This window comes from Mauremys reevesii, linkage group 1 (genome assembly GCF_016161935.1).
Source record: "Mauremys reevesii isolate NIE-2019 linkage group 1, ASM1616193v1, whole genome shotgun sequence".
Classification (NCBI taxonomy): Eukaryota; Metazoa; Chordata; order Testudines; family Geoemydidae; genus Mauremys; species Mauremys reevesii.
The window spans coordinates 64,461,418-64,481,958 of record NC_052623.1 but is presented as its reverse complement, the minus strand read 5'-3'; the positions used below and the strand labels follow the sequence as shown (position 1 = coordinate 64,481,958).

The 20,541-nt window shown below is 38.9% G+C and overlaps 1 protein-coding gene across 8 annotated transcripts in view; it reads right to left on the bottom strand.

Moving 5' to 3' along the window:
* Positions 1–20,541, bottom strand: part of ZC3H13 (zinc finger CCCH-type containing 13) — a 57,130-nt gene that overhangs the window by 1,376 nt on the left and 35,213 nt on the right. For all 8 annotated transcript variants that reach the window (XM_039484789.1, XM_039484816.1, XM_039484797.1 and 5 more), the window contains 8 exons: positions 20,125–20,307; positions 14,685–15,237; positions 11,489–11,592; positions 10,053–11,048; positions 6,617–7,120; positions 3,283–3,432; positions 2,275–2,475; positions 142–305 (listed from right to left, as the gene is read on the bottom strand). In XM_039484789.1, the coding sequence (XP_039340723.1) occupies positions 142–305; positions 2,275–2,475; positions 3,283–3,432; positions 6,617–7,120; positions 10,053–11,048; positions 11,489–11,592; positions 14,685–15,237; positions 20,125–20,307 (2,855 nt within the window). The remainder of the gene's footprint in view (positions 1–141; positions 306–2,274; positions 2,476–3,282; positions 3,433–6,616; positions 7,121–10,052; positions 11,049–11,488; positions 11,593–14,684; positions 15,238–20,124; positions 20,308–20,541) is intronic.

Sequence of the window (20,541 nt, the reverse complement as noted above, 5' to 3'; positions counted from 1 at the left end):
GAGGCAAGAACAGAAAAATAGACCAGCAACAACATATAAACTATATCAGAAGAAAGGGTTATATCATTGTAGAGATATTTTGAAGGCAAAGACAATTCATGTTCTTATATTTTAAATGCTTTATGTAATCCATGCACTTGCCTTTTCATTTTTCACTAGCTGCTTGCGAATTGCAGAATCCCTTCTAAAGCACAGGGCTTTACAGCAAGGACCAAGGTTACTAAGAAGACCTGCTCTCTCTTCTTTTCGCAGTAATGCAGCCATGTTCAGGGCCCCAAGTTCATGTTCAAACAGATTTTCTGCATCTACAAAGAGATCAGCATGTATAAGAATAACTTTGCCGACTGTGAAATATTTTTTGTCCCACAGAAAAGTGAATTTATTGAAGGTAAAAATTCTCACATGTGATTTACAGACTCCCTAGTCATGTATTATTTCTAAAATTCTTGCCCAAAGTTGAACTCAGTGTTAGAGGAAATAGGAGACGAGGTGACCCTTGGCCTCTGAGAAGAATACAAACAACAGCTCCTCACTTCACCCTTTCCACTGATTGGTGGAGCAGCATTAAATAGAAGAGTCTAGAATGGGTGTGCTTTCACCTTCTGCACTGGAGGGAAAGGACTATGATGGCAGTCATAACTGAGGGTTAAAAACTTGGGCACAGCTTTAGAACGGAAGAATAGGCTTCTTCCGTGATCAGATGAATGGGTGTGAAGACAAGGGGGTTCAAAGTTGGCATTAATCAAAGTCCTATGTTCCCCTTTTGTGTATCACCAATGACCAATGGGTACACCATCATCAAAACGGGCCACATGTGGCTAAACAGATGTGAGATGTAGAATATTTCCCCTTTCCTTAGTGCAGTTGCCACTTCTCACTCTGCAAAAGGGTGACGCAAAAAGGATGGCAAAAAGGTGCCCAGGAACCATGGAGAACAAGTCAGAAAAATCGATATTTTAACCAGCACACACTTCCTATGAGAGTCGCTCCCACCCCCCAAAAACTACCCTGTTAATACTATTTGGAATGGAAGCATTAATTCTTCCTCTATGTTCTGTATAATATCTCTGCCAGAAGTGTCAGTGGGCTGCAGCAGCAGCAAAACAATTAGGTTGGGGGAATCACAGAGAAGTGTGGATTTGGACCTAAGCTTCTATCTACTCTTTTCCAGGTCACAACCTCTAACCCAGAGAACACTGCCATTAATCCAAGAATAAGGAGAGGATGTATCCAAACCCACCTCTGATTAATGTAAAAATGAAAGGATAACATATTAAAGTATAACAGTGTGACCGAAAAACGTAAGTTACAAAGACAAATGTGATATACTACATGGCCTTCGGTAAAAGTCAGTGACATCTAGATATCAAAAACTGTTTTATTTGGTGCTTGGCAGAGAGCAAGAGCATTTTACATGAAGTCTCACATATGGCACTGTAAAAAGCAAGGGACCTGGGACAAGTCTAACGGATAAAGGTTTGAAGGCTAATGCAGTGATCTAGGCAGAATGCATACAGGGACATGGGGACACATGTTTTAATCCACTTACAAAGTGATCTTTTGACCAAGCTGAGCAGGACATTTTTTAGACAAGGTAAAAGTAAAGAAGTACTCAGAATCAAGGATGGGTCAAAGAAAATAACAATGAAGTTGCCAAGACAATCCAGATGGCTAATCAGGAACTCAAGTAAATGACAGACCAAAAGGCAACTTCAAAGCCTGCCTGTAACCAGGAGTCTGCCAAGGTACCAGATGCTGTTGCTCAAAGAGCATGTTTCACAGCTAAGCACCAGGGTCCTAAGAGGAAACAGTTGTAAATAGTAGATGGGGAGGAAACAACTAAATAAAGACTAGAGATTTAAATTCCATCACTTGTTAGAAAATGGATAAACAAACAAGAATCCCAAAAGGGGTTCTCTTTCTTTTGTACTTCAATTTACTAACAGAAGCAAGAGATCCACGTACATTAATAGGTGAAAAAGTAAACACAAATCAACCTAGATCAACGGAGCCACTACAATAATACAAATATATATTTATACCAGCAAGTATCAACATAAAATCTATGTGCATCTTGAAACTAAAATGCTTACTAGTTCTTTCTTTTCAAAGACACTTTATAGAATCATAGAATATCAGGGTGGAAGGGACCTCAGGAGGTCATCTAGTCAACCCCCTGCTCAAAGCAGAACCAACCCCAGCTAAATCCCATCCAGGCTTTTGTCACTTTCTAATCCTGAGATGGAATTTTATCCCCGCGGGAAATAGAATTACCTTTAGGTTTTTCTAAAACTCTCTGGCAGGTTTCTTTAATTTTGGTGACGAGTTCAGGGCCCGCCAGTCGTTTGGAAATGCCAACTCTCAACATAACAGCACATGGTGTGAATTTTAAGAGTGCCGCACCAGGTTCCCGTGGCTCTTTTGGCTGCTTTGGCATAAGACTGGACCAATCCACATCTATTACATCAACAGGATCTGCAGAAAGATACAATGGAGAATGAGCTATCACATCAACATCCCTTATTATGAATGGCTAGCTTCATCTGGTGTCTTCAAGGCAGTATAAATCAGCTGAATATTGTTCAGAAGCTCTCTCAAAAGGTGAATTCTTTTGTATTTCAGAATTTAGATTATGGTGTCAAACTCATGACGTTGGTGGTAAACTGAATTAAGGGATTCCTCCAAAATCTACGTCTCTTGCTTGTATTTAAAAAGAAAACCCAATTTCTGTTTTTAATATTCTTGAAACCTCCTGATGAAGAGACTGCTTGGGCTCTGCTGAATCTGTGGGTCTGGAAACAGTCACTTCAGTAGGCATAGAAATCATAGTACAACTAAGAACACACTACACTGGACCTGATTTAAAATATTTAACTGATTGGTGTATAGATTAGACCTTTGGCTGCTATTCTTTGCTGTAGCGTTGGTGCAGGCAATAAAATATATCTGCTCTTTAAGGAGACGTGATTTACTGGATAGAACTGGAGCTGTGTTTTTGTCTAACACAGCAGGTATGTTGTAGCCAGCATGAACAGATCCCACAGGACTTAGCATGAAATGCCTTTCCTACTTTGGGTAGGTTAATAGGCAGTCAATCCATTAAGATACATTGAAAAATATGAATCTTGGAACCATTACAGTATCTCTAAAATTCCCTGTCCCTTTCAAACACACCAGTTCCCTAGCAATAATAATGAATGGGATACAAAGATACTTATTAATTCAGCTGGTCCAATTTTTGCATTCAACTGCTAGCAAAAAGGGATTTACTATACATTTTACCTGGCATCTTCTCATCCTCCTGTTGATCCTCCCTCTTTTCAGCATCACCTGCCAGAATTTCATCTAGTTCATCATCACTGATTGGCTCATATTCTCCAGCAGCAGACCCTAGTGACTGCACATCATCTATCTTGGCCTCGTCTTCTCCTCCTACAGAAACAGACATGCACTGTAAGCTTAAAAACTGTCATTTTTTAATATTTCAGTATCCTGATAAACTAGACTACAGCATGTATAGGCTTGAGCAAATAAACCTGATAGCTTTCTTGTGGAAGCACATTCAACACTGATAGAAGTTGTTCAGTTCTGCGGGTGGTCAAATAATGTTTCCCACCTGACAGATAATAAACCCTTGAATTTAACTTGGCTCAAGTCAATTTCTACTCGTGCAATGTTAGGCAGCATTCATACTCAGGGTCACATTTAAAAGGAATACAGACTGTGGTGTAAGTTACATGAAAGTAGGTGTGTGTATCTTGCACTTTCAAGCCCCTTTCTGAGAAGGTTACACCAGGTTCCCAGAAGCCACCTACTACAGGACAGGCCCAACAAAGAAAATAACAGAACGCCACTAGCCATCACCTACGGCCCCCAACTAAAACCTCTCCAGCGCATCAAAGATCTACAACCTATCCTTAAAGATGATCCCTCACTCTCACAGATCTTGGGAGACAGGCCAGTCCTCGCTTATAGACAGCCTCCCAACCTGAAGCAAATACTCATCAGCAACCGCACACCATACAACATAAACACTAACCCAGGAACCTATCCTTGCAACAAAGCCCGATGCCAGCTCTGTCCACATATCTATTCATGTGACACCATCATAGGACCTAATCATATCAGCCACGCCATCAGGGGCTCATTCACCTGCACATCTACCAACGTGATATATGCCATCATGTGCCAGCAATGCCCCTCTGCCATGTACATTGGCCAAACTGGACAGTCTCTATGCAAAAGAATAAATGGACACAAATCTGACATCAGGAATCATAACATTCAAAAACCAGTGGGAGAACACTTCAACCTCTCTAACCACTCAGTGACAGACTTGAAGGTGGCAATTTTGCAACAAAAAAACTTCAAAAACAGACTCCAAAGAGAGACTGCTGAACTCGAATTAATATGCAAATTAGACACAATTAACTCAGGCCTAAACAGAGACTGGGAATGGTTGGGTCATTACACTAATTGAATCTATTTCCCTATGTTAAGTTCTCCTCACACCTTCTATGGGTCATCTTAATTATCACTTCAAAAGTTTTTTTTTCTCCTGCTGATGATAGCTCATCTCAATTGATTAGACTCTTCCTGTTGGTATGCATACTTCCACCTTTTCATGTTCTCTGTATATATAAATATCTCCTGTCTGTGTGTTCCATTCTATGCATCCGAAGAAGTGAGCTGTAGGCTCACGGAAGCTCATGCTGAAATAAATTTGTTAGTCTCTAAGGTGCCACAAGTACTCCTGTTCTTTTTATCCAAGGGTACAGTTTGCTTGCCCTTGATACATTAAAAAATTAGAAATCAATGCAGAAAACTAAGGGAAAGACAATAATAAGAGTGTAAATTAACTACTCAGAACACCTGTCACTGCTTTGCAGGGAGCACAGCATCTCTGGCATCATTAAAGTCTTCACTTGAAGCAAACACATTAAACGTTCAACACACAATCATAATTAAGTAATTAAATCCTCACACATTTTATGTTAAGGCCTATACACAATGACTGTAGCCTAAACAGAACAAGACAGTTGATGCTGCACCAACATCAGAGTTGAAAGTTGTGCTAAGATACGCTCTCTTTTCTCTCCAATGGGAAATTTTTAGACGCTACACTAAATTTCACTCTGGATCTCATCATAATTTTCAGTGTCAACACTTGCATAACGAACTTCAGATTTTCATGATACATCCTCTATTTTCTAGTAGAATGCTGTACTACTGAACACACCAGTTCACATTTTTTCCTCAACTACATGCTTGAGTAGAGCAGATATTTTCTGATTTTCAAAAGTCGAATGACCTCCTTATGAAACAACGTATGTGGCACACAAAATGTGCATGAGCCATAATTCAAACCCAACAACCAAAGTTATTAGGTAATAATCAGGAGAAAGAATGTACATCACCCTTTTGTTTTAGTTCCCATTTAAAAAAATATTTTGCTTTGAATCACTGGAAGTGAATTATTTTTTATTCTGTGTGTCTAGGAAAAGATATAAATTAAGACAAAACTATGCTGTAATTAAAAAGGTAAATATAAACAGATTTCAGACTGCTAAAAAGAATACAATACAACCAGGAAAAACTGAGTAACAAAATACTTTCCTTCCCTAAATATGTGATCCTTTGGGAGAAGGTATGGACAATATAAACATAGCAGGAAGAATTTATTGAATGTCAGCGAGACATGCACTGAGAATACTGTTTCTTATTTAGTCACAAATTTGTGCTTGCTTTTTTAGATTTTTCCAAATAGGTTATGGAATTTTTCCCTGCTTCATAATGAACCAGACAATTGACAATTGAACTCGTTCAAGTGCAAGACTCAAGCTACTTAGTTCCGCTCTTCCTCAGTGGGTTTTAAATGTAGTTTTCGATTTAAGTGTTTGCCCTTGTCTATATTACCTTTATTTCTTAAACTGAGCACATATTTTTTCAGAGCGAGAAAAACTAGCACATTTTCTGTGTGTTGAATAAAATTACTTTTCTGAAGTTATTCCTGGACAAGACCTATCTATTTATATGTTAAGAACTATACACATCTTAAAATTATACCATCGCCAGTTCTCTGGCAACTGGCTCTGTGGAAAAAAATAATATGATTGAGATCTTTTAATGATGCAACATTTTTTAAAATGTAGGAAAATAAGACTGTCAATTTTTCTTCTCCTAAAATGCTTTCTATTTTTCTACAGTTTTCCCCTTTAACTCTTCTTACCAATATCCTCCTCAGCTGTCACTCCCACACTGAGAAAAAGGCTAATGATGTAAAGGGGTGATGAAGAAAAGGGAATTTTTATTCTTTAAGCCACCTGACTATTCAGAAATTTGGTGCCTAAGCAAATTATACCTTGTCTCATTTATGTTTATTTGTCTCAAGACTGCTTTGGAAGTACACAATTAACAAAGCACATGCTAAAAAGGCTGCTCATAGGGATTATATCTCAGGGTACCTGCTTCCACAGTGGAAAAGCTGGAGCCAATCTGCATATCAGAGAGTGACCTTTCAGTAGAAAATTATTCTAATTACTGTAGTTTGATGTTATGTTAAAAGAGGAAGGCATAAAATAATTGACACACTAGTTTCTGTTCCAGAACATCTCACCTTCTAAGCTCTCCACTTTCTCAGCTTCATTTCCATCTTCAAATCCTTGTGAAGTTCCCAAGTCCTTTTCTGTCCTTTCCTTCTCCAAAGCTGTAGTGTCCCGGCAAACCCCATCAGATTCCTTTTCATGATCCCTGTCCAGTTTTGGTTCATTGCGCTTTGTTGTCTCTGTTTGAGAAGAAATGTCAAGAGTTCTGTCCCTGTCTCTTTCAGTAGTATCAGGAAGTTGTCTCTCTCTTTCCCTGTCCAAGTCTCTTCTTTTTTCCCTCTCTCGCTCTCGGTCTCTGATTCTGTCACGATTCCGTGGCCAGTCTTTATCTACATCCCGGTCCCATTCTCTCTGCCTTCCATCCCTCCTTTCTCTGTCTCGTTCACGATCGTGATCATGTCTATCTCGTTCTTGAAGCCTCTCCCTGCTATCAAAGGACCCAGATCTGGAATGGACCTGACGATCTGATTCAGGAGAACTTCTTCTTGAACTGTGGCTTCTTGAATCTTGACGATCTGAATAAAATATTAAAAAGACATGACTGTAGCAAGTGAATGCAGTACACATTTATCTGTATCAAAACAGACAAAAATATCCAAGTTTTTACAGACTCTGCTGTCAAAACAGATCTTTGAGGGCAAGAACAACACAGAATGAAGATTTCTTCATAAAAATCACCTCTATGTATTTGACCTTATTCAAGGGCATGACTTCTCTCTTAATTATCCCCTTCCTCCTCCCCCACTTCCCCCAAAAAACATTTTTCAATAGCTAAAAACTGCTTCTTTAAAATCAAACTGTAGGCATTTCTGTATGTGAAACAAAAGACGGGAAAACAAGTGTCATCGTTTTGAAAATTTGCCATTCTGAAATCTAATAAAGCCATTGTTGGCAAATAAACTTGTTCTGTAATTCCATCATATGTCAAATTTAAGCAAGATGTAGATTGACATTTGATTGGGGCCCTCCAGGATATACCCAACTGTGGCAAGAAGTTTGGCATTTTCCCCGAGTCAGTACTGAACCAATTCTCCAGCATGGTTTTAGGAAATAGTGGGTTGGTGGAGGGTGCATTCTATCCCGTAAAAGAGGAAAACCAATGACCTGATCACTTGTAATCATGAACCATTTCAAATCAAGCAATGGTTTCTGCCTAATTTCCCCTTGAAATTCCATTCAGCTACTATATTCTTCACTTACAAGTATTTTGCAGCACTGCATGAAATGTTAAAACAGCTTTGCTCAAACAGACACGGCCATATTTCCACAGCAGGTGAAAATATTTTCTATACATTCCTTATCTGCCTTCAACAATCTTTAAATGAAAAGTCCTATGCATGTGCAAATTACAAAGATTGGCACGTCTATAAACTAAGAGCTACCAGTTTAGCTTTCTTCCCCCACTGAAGTTAAAGACCCAGTAGAAAGGCTGACAGTGTCAGGTCATCACACACAACCACTGCCCAGCAACAAGAGTACAGGATAGAGAGGACCAAGTAACTGCTGCCCAATTGTCTGCAAAACTGTTTAAAGGCTTCTTGAAAGTTTAAAACAAATATTCCATTGTGTCCAGAATCACTTAAAGGAAACCATTACCTATAAAAAGCTTGCTATTGGGTTTAAAGAGCCATAACTTTAAATAGCATGTGTAAATGCTGTTTATTTTGAGATGTTTTCATATGGGTATATTTGTGTTCTTGACAGTATCTTATTATAAGAACATAAGAACAGCCATACTGGGTCAGACCAAAGTCCATCTAGCCCAATATCCTGTCTTCCGACAGTGGTCAATGCCAGGTGCCCCAGAGGGAATGAACAGAACAGATAATCATCAAGCGATTCATCCCCTGTTGCCCATTCCCAGCTTCTGGCAAAGAGAGGCTAGGGACATCATCCCTGCCTATCTTGGCTAATAGCCATTGATGGTCCTATCCTCCATGAATTTATCTAATTTTTTTTTTAACCTTGCTATAGTCTTGGCTTTCACATGTATTTTCTTGATGCTAAATCAAGACATTTTAGGAGAAGCTTGGTATGATTATTATCCTACTTTGAACTGAACTGGACTAGAAAGAGCAGAAGACGACTCCAGAGGCTTGTCCAGACACCTGAGGAAACAACTGGAAGTCACAGCCACATTTTTTCATCAGAAGATTATAGGGAATAATTTGGACAACAGAACCACCACCACAGAAAGTGGTAATGGAGATTTCACCTTAAAATGGAATCTGTAAATAAAACAAGGATTTATAACATGGGGACATATTTTAACATTCTAGAGGGTTGAATTCTCTGTTCATGGTTTAGTAATTAAGTTTAACTAAAAGACACCTCCCCACCCCCGTGAGCAAGATCAATTTTTTTCAGTATAACAGCCTACCTGAAACAAAGAAGAAGAAAAATAAAGACTTGAAAAAAATACTATCTGGTCAGGGGTCAGGTCAAGTCTTTCAACCCCACAGCAGCAATCTCAGATTGCTGACTATGCCTCAACATAAAAAGTATCTGCCATCTGAAAGAGTTAAAAAATAAATCAGAGTATGGGACACAGATGTATGTCTCCCATGCCAATTTTGTCCTGACAACATCCAGGCTGCTCTTGCTTCTTCCCTGATCTCTTTTCACATGGAGGAACATCCACCGATGTCTCTATCAGAGAAACATCTAATGTTCCCCATTTGCCAAGTGGGTGAAAAGCATTTTCAGTACTGCTAAGTTATGTATGATGTAGTACAGGAAGCAAGAAGAAAGCTGGAGCTCTCCAACAGCCAGTTTGTTTAATGAGAACAGTAACTCTCCAATGAAGAGGCCTAATATCTTAAATAATTTCTTGCCTGTTTTCCTCACTCTCCACAGGCATAAAACTAAGCAATTCAGTTCCAATTGATTATTTAAGTTCAGGACAAAGATGATTTTCATTTGTATTAAACTTTCTATTAAGGGCCGCAACCTAATGACTTCAACATGTTTCCTGAGAGAAATTTGCAGTGAACATAGCTCCCTGAAACATGTAAAATGTAACCTCATGCACATCATTGCATAATTTCAATATTAAAATTTAATTTCAATTTGTTTATAATTGTTAAAGTACATTTTATATAATAAAATTACTACTATGCTCTGTGTTAGCATAAGAGCTTTTCTAATTTAAAAGTTTAATTAGTTCCAGATATGTTTTAACTCTGACAGCATAAATTGCTATTTCTTGTTGACTATTCCAGGCTCAGCAAAGGGATAATCCATCCCCATTGATGCCAAGAGTTTTAAATCATAATTTGAAGGAATATTCAATTCCCTCTAATTTTATTAAGGAGGCAGAAGATGATTCACTGGATATGAAAGGAAAAGCAAGAGCTTAAAGCCATGCTAGAAGGATTTTGAAGTAGAGTCTATTTACTTTCACACAGTATGATATAAATCTGTCTCATAAGGACAGTATCTTATTACCTGAAGATGTGCTGCGGCTGGGTTCCCCTCGTTTCAACTGATCAATTCTAGACTTCCGTTCTCCGGTGATTTCTAAGCTTTTTTTCTCTCTGTCCCTGGAGCTGCTGTGCAGGACCCTTCTCCGACCTGTCTGGTCATCTCCACTGCGATGAGCAGACTCATTGGAGGGTGATCGAAGTCTGCTTGAAGTATGACTTCGATTGCTACCAAGACTGCTGCTGCGCTTCTGATCCACAGGTTTGCGATGAGGTGCATCTTCTATAGTAACATGTGGGGTTTCTACCTTTTCTCCCCTCAGTCTATGGGTTTTTCTGTGGGATTCTTCTGTGCTTCTTTCTGGAACAATGATTTCACCACGTTCTGGAACATCTTCATCTGACCAGTCACTAAATGTTGTCTCTTCCCTTTTCGGAGCAGTTTCTACTGCCACAGCTTTCTCAGGTACTGCTTCAGCCAACTCCTCTTTTGTTGTTACAGGGGGAGTTCTTGGGCCTTTTTTCTTTTTATGGTGTGGGACAATTTCTTCATCAGAAACCTCAGAATCACCCTTTGACCTCTTACGCTTCTTCTCAACATTTTTCTTTTTTGGAACTTTCTTGGGTGAAAAGACCTGACCCTCTTCTACAGTTGACTCAGTGTACCGTTCCACCCCAATGTCATCATCTTTTTTCTTCTTTGTGGTCTTTTTCTGCACTTTAGATTTCTTCTTATTCTCCTCATGTATTCTATCAGATGCATCTCGTTCTTCAGAAGGGTGATGTCCTAAGCTCTCTTGAACCCTGGTTCGTGAGCTTTCAGTGACTTCTGTTTGTTCTCTCTGCTCTCTCTGTTTATCTCCTGAAGAAACCCTCTCTTTGAACTCCGGTTCTTCATAACGTCTTGAACTTTCCTTTCTCTCTGGCTTTCGACTCTGCCTGTCTTCTGTAAGGTGCGTGGGGCTGAGAGATCGGGATTCTTGTGGTCGCACAACCTGACTTAGCAGCCTGTGCTTCTCATCTACAAGTGGAAAAGATATATATTTTTATTGTTCAGGAGGGGGAAAAAATACACATTTTGTGCATCCTGTACACACCAAAGGAAGTTTCAATCAAAACAATCCATTATTTCCAGCTACATTCTTCAATCTTTTAAGCAGCTGCAGTATCAATGGATTTTTTCCACTTTTAATAGTTATGCATCTTAAAGACAAATGTTGGGACTACTGCCCCAGGACAATACCAATACATTATAACAAAATTAGCATATAGAATAAATAGTATGTCTAATACATAGCCCCACCACTCTACAAGAAAAACTGCCTTACAGTGAAAAAAACAGGGAGATGAAGACACTTTGAAAAGCTTAATCCCTCATTTTCTATTTAAGGTTAAAAGGAACTTCTTCATAGTTACAGGTTAGCCTGTATACTGTGGCAGACACAACCCACTCCTACTTACTTTTATCGTCTCCACTGTTGTAGGCATCGCTATCAGGAGAATGCTCACGGCGGCGCTTGGGTGATGGACGAGGACTAGGGCTACTTTCATTTCTGTGACGCTTCCTATATTGGACAAATAAATGCAAATTCCATGCAGATGCCTTTTAAAAAACCAATAGCTGTATTTCTTTATCAGTAACATAACAACAACTGTACTCTATGCACCTCTCTCAAAATACAAGATACCAAAAGATGTCCCACAATTTTCTAGCTTTATTAGCAACAAAGTTTCAAGTAAGATCAGTTTTCATTTGCACTCCAAATACTTAAAATACTTTCATTGATGAGACTTACCAACTTTTAAACAAAACAAAATATTTTTTAAGATGATCGACTGTTTTTTAGAGAAAGGGAATTTATAAACTTGGTAAGTATTGTTTAAGAGATGATCTTAATCTCAATATTTTTTGGGCCAAAGGTCCCACACAGATACCTGGAATCCTACGAATCAGCAACCCAGGCTATGCCAGAGGTAGTCATAACCTGCAGCACCATGGTGGGCAGTTCAGCCACACCAGCCTTAAACTCTTAGGCTATGTCTACATTGCACTTTCGTCAGTAAAACTTTTGTTGATCAGAGCTGTCGGGGGGGGGGGGGGGGAGAACAAAAAACCCACCCCTGACTGACGAAAGTTTTACCAACAAAAGCGTCGGTATAGACAGCACCATGTCGGCAGGAGACACTTGCCCGCTGACAAAGCTATTGCTTTGGGGGTGCTTTTATTTTGTCACCGGGAGAACTCTCTCCTGTTGACAAAGAGCGGCTACGTTGTGTACCTTACAACGGCAGGGCTGTAGTAGCACAGAAGTGCTGCTGTAAAGTGCGCAGTGTAGACATAGCCTTAGTGATGTTTCAGCCTCTTTCTTCTAGGATGATGCTCAGAATTCCAGTACCAAAAACCCTTTAGGACCTTTTCCTTGCCCTTGGTAAGGCAACCAAAAATGACAAAGAAGTGACCTTAAAAGGAGTTCCTGCTCGAGGCTGAAGAAGAGATGGTGCCAAAAGGAGCCCACACCCAATGGCCTTTGGGTGTAGAACTAACTTTCTTGGCACTGAGGAAAATCCTGGCACTGTGGACCAAACCTATTTGGTGCCAAAAGTGGTGTATTGGTGCTGACGACAACAGGTTCTTGTTCGTGACCTGGCATATTTATAAGACTACCTTGGTAAGAAAGGCACAGAACCCCCACTGCCTATTGGTCTGGGTTCCAAGTGTAACGGCCCTCCACATCAAGAATGACCCGGGAGAAAAGCTTTTCCCAGGAAGTACATACATACAGACGTGTGTATCTACTTCCAGGAGGAAGTTGCAGCATGATGAATACCACTTAAATCAATCTGCCATTCCTGTCCAAGTCCTTGGAGAGACATCTAACCAAGGCCCAAAATAAAAACAAAGGACCGGAGTCTGGCCCCTGTTCCCACTCCTTTTGCATGACTCAAGTGGTGTTCAGGCTGCAAAGACGAGGCAGCTCAGAATTCTACTGGAGTGCTGGAATCACTGGTAATGTAGAGTCAAGGAAGGGTTGGTTGCCTGAAAACAGCTGTACTGTTGTAAATCTGGATGCAGAATGGGCCATTGAGGGCTATTGTAACTGCACATAGTATAAGCAGCCCAGAGGCTGCTCTAACAGACTAATGGTTAAACTGGGCCCTAGTTTATTTTCATTTATTTGTAAGCATGCCTTCTACTTCGAAAGGAAAGCGGAAAGGTTTGAGGCAATTCTTTGTTCCTGTGGGAGCTCCACAACTGTACTAGTAACTGAGGCCTTGTCACTTTTTTGTCAACAAAACAGCGGAGGTCTACACACTGAAATGCTTCTCCTGCCGATGTAACTCCCCTGCTACGAAGACATAATAAAACCACCTCAACGACAGACGTAGGGCTTACGTCTGTGTAGTTAGGGCAATGCAGTGTCTGTGTAGACACTGAATTCTTTACCTTGGTTGTTGGCTGCTTGCTGGGAGCATGGCAGCCGATCAGACTCTGGGTGTGGATCTCCCCACCAGAGGTGAGAAGCCCTAGGCAGCTGCCCCCTGCTCCTTGGTGGGAGTGCTGAGGTGAGAAGCCTGAGGGGGCAGCGGGGCTCCCAGTGGTGCGCTGCATGGACCTGAGAGCCCTGGCTTTCAATCCCCCACATTGCCCCCCTTCAGTCGGTGGAAGTGCTCCTGGTGAGGATGCGCAACACTGACAGAAACAGGGTAGTGTGGACATCAGCCACCGCAGTAAGTAATGTGGTGGCTCTAAGTCGACCTAACAAAGGTCGACTTACCTTTGTAGTACAGACATAGCCTAAGAAAGCACTGTCTCCTGCACAAATAAACGTAACCCTTTCATTAAACTATTTCATTGTGCCAGTGGAATGGAGATGACTTGCAGCTTGATCCAGAGCATGAGACTCTCTCAAGTATTGCTGGGCCAGCTGAGGATCTGGTCCTAAAAGTGAAACAGTGCAAGCTATTTCCTTTACAAACTAGCTAACCAACAATATAGGAGAAATTAAAGGAGCTTTGAATAAAATCCAAGAAATTGCTTTGAGTGTAGTGAAAAGATCACAATATCCACAGCTGGCTACATAAAGAAAGGACTGAGGTTAGTCTTGTGGTCCCAATAAGCACTACTTTAAAGACAGTTCCCAAAACTCAGAAGTGCATCCTACTAATGGAAATACACAGAGATCACTCCAATGGAGAATCAAGAATGTATTTGCTAGAAGGATCTAGAAAAAGGTTAAGCACAAAATTTATATTATCCTTCTAAACTTTGTAACTGATTATTTAAATTAGATTTTTTTTTAAAAAATGCATTCTGTATTTAAAGAGTAAATGCCATAAATTTAGGGAGGATATGCTATGTTATTCTTACATAACAGAGGTTTCATCTCATATTTAAGCAAGAATCTCAACACAACCTCAATAAAGGATCTGCTACAGTAACATCTGAATGAGACACAGTGAACTCAGATTTGCTAGGGGCTCTGGAGTCAACACATAACCCTTTACAAGCTCCTACTAGCAGACATGTGCTACTTGTACCATTGCAAACACTTGGTTTACAACAATGAAAACAGAGTTTTACCCCATGAAACATTAAAGGATCACATGGTAGTTTACATTTTTGGTGAGAAAATAAGTCACATGCAGAATCACTTACTTAGATTTCCTCTCCTCATGGACATCTCTTGTATTCCTTTCTTCTCGGACATCTTCTCTCTTATCTCTGCGGTCATCCCTTCCTTTTTCTTTGTCCTCCCAGTCTCTCGGACGTTCTCGTTCCTTATCCCTGTCGCGACCCCGCTCTCTCTCTCGTTCTCGCTCTCTTTCTCGCTCTCGTTCTCTCTCCCTTTCCCGTTCCTCCCTCTCTCGCTCTCGTTCTTTCTCTCTCTCCCTTTCTCTCTCTCTCTCCCTTTCTCTGTCATGGTCTCGGTGGTCTCTTTCCCGTTCGCGTTCTCTGTCTTTGTCCCGCTCTCTTTCTCTCTCCCGTTCTCGGGCACGATCTCGTTCTAGTTCTCTTTCCTTTTCTCTCTCCCTCTCTCGGTCTCTCTCTCTTTCCCTCTCTCGTTCCCTCTCCCTCTCTCGTTCCCTCTCCCTGGCCCTTTCATCTCTCCTATCATCAACCCGGTCTACCCGTCGTTCTTCTCTCCTTTCATCACGCTCAAGGTCATCGCTCCTTCCTTGGTGCCGTACTGGTGAGCTTGGTCTTTGATCTGTAAAGAAAGTCAAGTTTCATTGCCAGTGACTAATTAGATAGATACACCTCTCACAGCACACTAAATCATTTAAAATTAGAATAGAAGCTTCTGTATTCTTATTAAAGTAGGATACAATTTGATTCTTGCAGAATCCTGGAAAAAGGTTCTGAATGACATGAGGGGAAGGGCATTATCTTGAAATATTTTTAAAATGAAGAAATTTAAGTCTTTTCTACTTAAGCTTAAGGTCACTACAAACCATGGCTATAAAGGTTTTATTTTGTATAAGTCTATTCTCAGTAATTTCAAAATTTTATCTGCTTACCATTTGACAACTACTATTGCCCAAGAGCATCATCAGATATTTTCTATATGATTTCAATTAAACAGATGCTTAAAACTTTTCCGTTTTATCATTCGATTAAAGAATGCAGGATTTTACTTTTCTTCAATCCATTCTCAGTTCCACAGTTCCTCTAGCCAGCACTTTCAATACTTAGAAAAATATGAAACGGACTGGCCCAGTGGCTCATCATCTGATCATTCAGGTGACTCAGATCAAGAGAAGGAGGCAAAGAGGAAATATTGGACACATGAGAACTGAAATCTTTCAAATATTCCTTGCGGCTTTACAAGCAAAACTGTTATAGGCACAGTACACAGGAACTGGTGGTGAGGGATGGGGGAAGAATACATGTGTAAATTGGAAATAACTAGTCTAGAATCACAAGGAAAGCCCTATTTAACTTGAATATTAGCAGCAGCAGGGGAGGGAGAAAGACTAGAAAGGAAGACAAACTCTGATGCCTAGATCACCTTTCCTTAGCAACAAAAAATATACATAGTTGCAGACATCTAAATCTCTCTTAAGTGGATATAAATTGTGACTAATTTGCATCAATAACTATATTGTGATCTTAATTCTATTTTAGTAAAGAATAATAGAAAAATCCTCCATGGTGTATGCTAAACACATTACATAAAGGGGTGGAGGAAACACTTGTATGAATAAAGGAAAATGCAGATTTGACTTTTTGTCCATTATTGCAAAGCTGACATAATGCACATCTCCATACATTATTGAGAGAATATCCTTCAGGGGCATGCATGTGGAGTTTGAACAGAACTGAGTCAATAAAACATACGTTCCCGTCAGTTTAATCAATTTTCACCTGCGAGTGAATGAATAATGACTTAATGCTCCATTGCTTCCAGGTAAAATTAAAAGTAAATAGGAATGACATTTCTGCTATGGCCAAAACAATCATTTTTTGGATATGAAACATTAGTTCAGACAACTCGGGTCCAGATACAGGATTCACATTCTTTATGCTGGTATGCCCACACCATTTCAATACCACTTATTGCAATAGTACTACATTGTAATTCAAGTTCTTCATTTTTAAACTATTATTTTTCCACATTAGATTGGCACGAGGAGTGGTATTAAGTATCTGCAAACCAGGGTGGATAAAAATCGTTTTTTGATAAAATGCTTTTTGAGGAAAAAACCTATCTAAAGGTAGTTTTAATAAAGATACATTATAGCTCAAAGATACCTCATCATGGAATAGGGATTATAAATTCTAATTCTATAGTATGAGATGATATATTCAGGTAATGTTTAAGAAAAGTTTTGTAAATGATTTCCAATAGTTCATGGATTAGGGACCCAATCTTATGGGGTTCCAGGGGCTTCGGTGTAGATTTAGGTTAATCTTTCTATCTACCCAGTGGGACTCAGTGCTCAGTCTAGAAGATACCATCAGAGATGCTTAGTTTTGCAGTTCTCAGACTGCAGATTTGTCTCTCCAGAGATAATATGCTTGTTAACAGCAAAAAAGTTTTAAAATAAATAAATATATAGAGGTGAGAAACAATCGACCTCAACTCTATTGTCCCTCTGCAAATTTGTGTACAGAGTCAAACACTTGCCTCTCTTTAAAAGTGAAAAGTTTCAAAAAGTTCAACGAATAGAAGATTGTTGGGGGCTGAATAGCTCTGGACAAGGAGAAAAGTCTGGAGATAAATGCGAGGCGGGAGAGACAGGCAATAGAAACAAAAGTGAAACTGTTTGAGCAGCATAACCCAGAAGTCTTGAGGTCTCTCTGAGTGTAGCCTTCATTGATTTGAGATCTACCAAATCATTCTCTCACTAGAAGGGAAAACCTATAATGGCAGCAGGCTGTAAAAGAGACCCAGTTTGGGAATAAGAACCATTCAAGAAATATATGTTTGCTGATGATGTTTTAAAGAAAGTCACCCCAGTGAACTGGTGGAAGTCATTTAAGCACTTGGATTCAGAGACTGTTAAAGTGATAATCTCACTTTTAACTGCAGTAGCTTCTTCTGCCAGTGTAAAAAGAATATTTTCTTCCTTTGGACTAATTCATTCCAAACTGAGAAATTGTTTGGGATCTGAAAAAGCAGGAAAGCTTGTTTTTCTTTTCCAGATTATGAACAAACAGAAAAAATGAAGGTGAAGACGACTGAGTTAGCTGCAGAAGCCAATATTTTAAGTTTCTCATGTTGACCTGGCTGACAGTATTTTTTTTAAAAAATATTTCATTTGACTATTTTAGTTAACAATTTTAACAAAAACAAACCTGATTTTAAAAAACTTGAATGTTTAACTAAATTCAAAAATTCATATGCTTGTTTTGCTAAAATATTATCTGTTTGCTGTTGCAGAAAAAAAATCCATAAAGTTGTTGTTTTAGTTAAATAAAACAATTTAAATGTCTGGTGATGTTCTCCTCCTAATACAGCACGGCAAGAAAATCCTCAAAATATTAATGATTAACCTGTTGAATTGGAGATAGTTCACCTCCCAAAGACTTCATAAATATCTGCTTCAATTACCTTTGGTAAATGAAATAACTAAACAATCATTCATTTTCTGATATAGCTGTAAAACTCATCTGAAAAGTTTTCAAAATAAATCACTTTAAAAATGTATAATGTGTACCTTCTAAAAATGAAACCTACATCTATGTCTGAGTTGTGAAGAATATGTATTAAGGTTATAACAACCAACAAGAATGAACTTTTATGTAGAAATCCATGATGAAATCGAGTCTTCCTGACTAGTGATTTAAATCAAATCCACCCTGTTGCAAACAATGCTTAAATGTGAAACATGACAGACATCCGGAAGTACATATTTGCTAAATACATGTGGGTATGGATGAATTAATAATTACTGTACTATACGTTCACATCTTTCTCCTTTAAAACACTATACTTGTGTTTAACTTTAAAGTATTTCCGTTTTATCTGAATACAGGATGCCTAGCCCTGATAATTTGTATTTTAGTTTTGTATTATTTAGTTTAATATTTTAAAACATATTAAAAACGACTCCTAATATATTTGGAAAGAAATAAAATTTTCTCTTACGTGTTCCCTTTTTAAAGCACTCTTAGCATTTCTCAAACTTCATGTAAATCTGTACTTAAAATTAAATCTTTGAGAAGATTTTAGTGTTAGAAAAACTATTTTTTATTTTTATTTTTTTTAAGAAACAGAGCAAAGTAAAACCATAAGAGCTAAGGAAAGATACTTAAGCCTGACTCAATTCTATTAGAGCTCCTTATAAACATTTATTGTGCATTTCACTCTAAAACAAATGGCTTGCCTCCCATAAATTTCCTTTGTTGTACTGGCATATTTACATTTAATTCTAATTTTAAGATTTTTACTTAGAACTCAATAAGACATGAAAGTTCAAACTGCACTATAATTTAATCAGCTGGTTACTGCAAAGGTGGTAGAGATAAAAAGTAATTAGAGACTGCCAATGTCCAGGACACATTCAGACTGCAGTATGTAGGCTAACGACAAGAAGGAAGATGCAGATTAGGTTCAACAAAATCCTTCCTTGAAGGTAGAAGAAAAACTAAAGCAGAGCAGCAGTTAAAAAAACCTCCAGAGCTTTTCATAGGAACAGAAGACATGGCATATTATGCTGTTCTGTGGAGAGAAGAAAACTTGGCAGAGTAGTGCCTAACATGCCTTTTTAAAGGAATGAACACAGGCAGCATCTGGAATTCAATGGCCACATCCAACACAATTAAAACCTTCCCGAAGACCAAAAATTCATTTTAAGTTTACATTTATTCTCCTCACTGTCCCTAAACCATGAATTTGCCTTAATTAAGCTCTCTTGTTTTGCTAACTGCGGAAGTCAGCAAGCCAACTTTTTCAGAAGCCAACTCTAAGATGACTCTTCAGACTGGATGTTAGAACAGAACTGCCTAGGGACAACTTCAGCATTCTCTCTGCTATGAAAATGAAACGTCTCATGCTAAGCCCAAAATGGCAGACCCTTATAAAAACATGGACTCTCTCCATCCTCACCAGCATTTGTATCAAGATTTATTTGCCATTTGACACTGACCACAGCAAAGCATTAATCAATATTAAATACCCAAGTCAATAAAACGTCATACTGTATTAATCACAGTATTATACTGTGCCTAACTTTAGTAGCCAGTCAAGGTTAGCCAAAGCTTCACAACAGCATATTTAAATATAAGACAAAAATATTCTGTACAATTCTATATCAACAAGTAATATTGTATTGAAATGCAACAGTAGCCACATGCTCATGTATATAAATAGGTTATATCCTCCAAAAAAATGTGCAGTTCTTTTCAACTTACTCATTTTACACTGAAGTCACCCAAATTTGTTTGCTTAAAACATACTGAATGAATAAAAACAGCAGTGGGGGAATGCCTTAAGCCAGTCAAGGCGGTGGGGGAATCTATTATATAGCTGTGCTAATGAGCATTTGTACTAGATATGTCAATTTTCATTAGCCTCAGCACAAGACTGATGCCAAACTCCAATATCAGGTCAGCTGTATGTTTCTGAATTAGTGCATGCATGTTTACATACCTCTCTCTCTGTTGTCACGTCTTTCCCTTTCTCCATGTCTTCTTTCAAAGGATGAATCCCGTGCTTGCTCTCGATTGTCATAGCGGTCCCGGTCAGGATAGCTACTCCGTGATTCCCAGCTGTCATGGTAGTTGCCACTACTGCTATGACTGTCAACTTGAGACCCTCTGGTTGCCCGACTTCCTATTGAAAACATTTACACCCATCATAAGAGTTCACGTGTAAGAAAATCCATTGACATTTTATAACAACTAACTATTTAAAATATCTAACTTCATTTAATTATACCATTGAAACAGAAGTTAAATTCTAAACTCTATTTGACATAGAAAACTGTTTCAATGCTCAACTCCCCATCCTGATGATTTAAAAGTTTATAGTTAACAAATCTGACACACATTTGTGATAATGAGACAT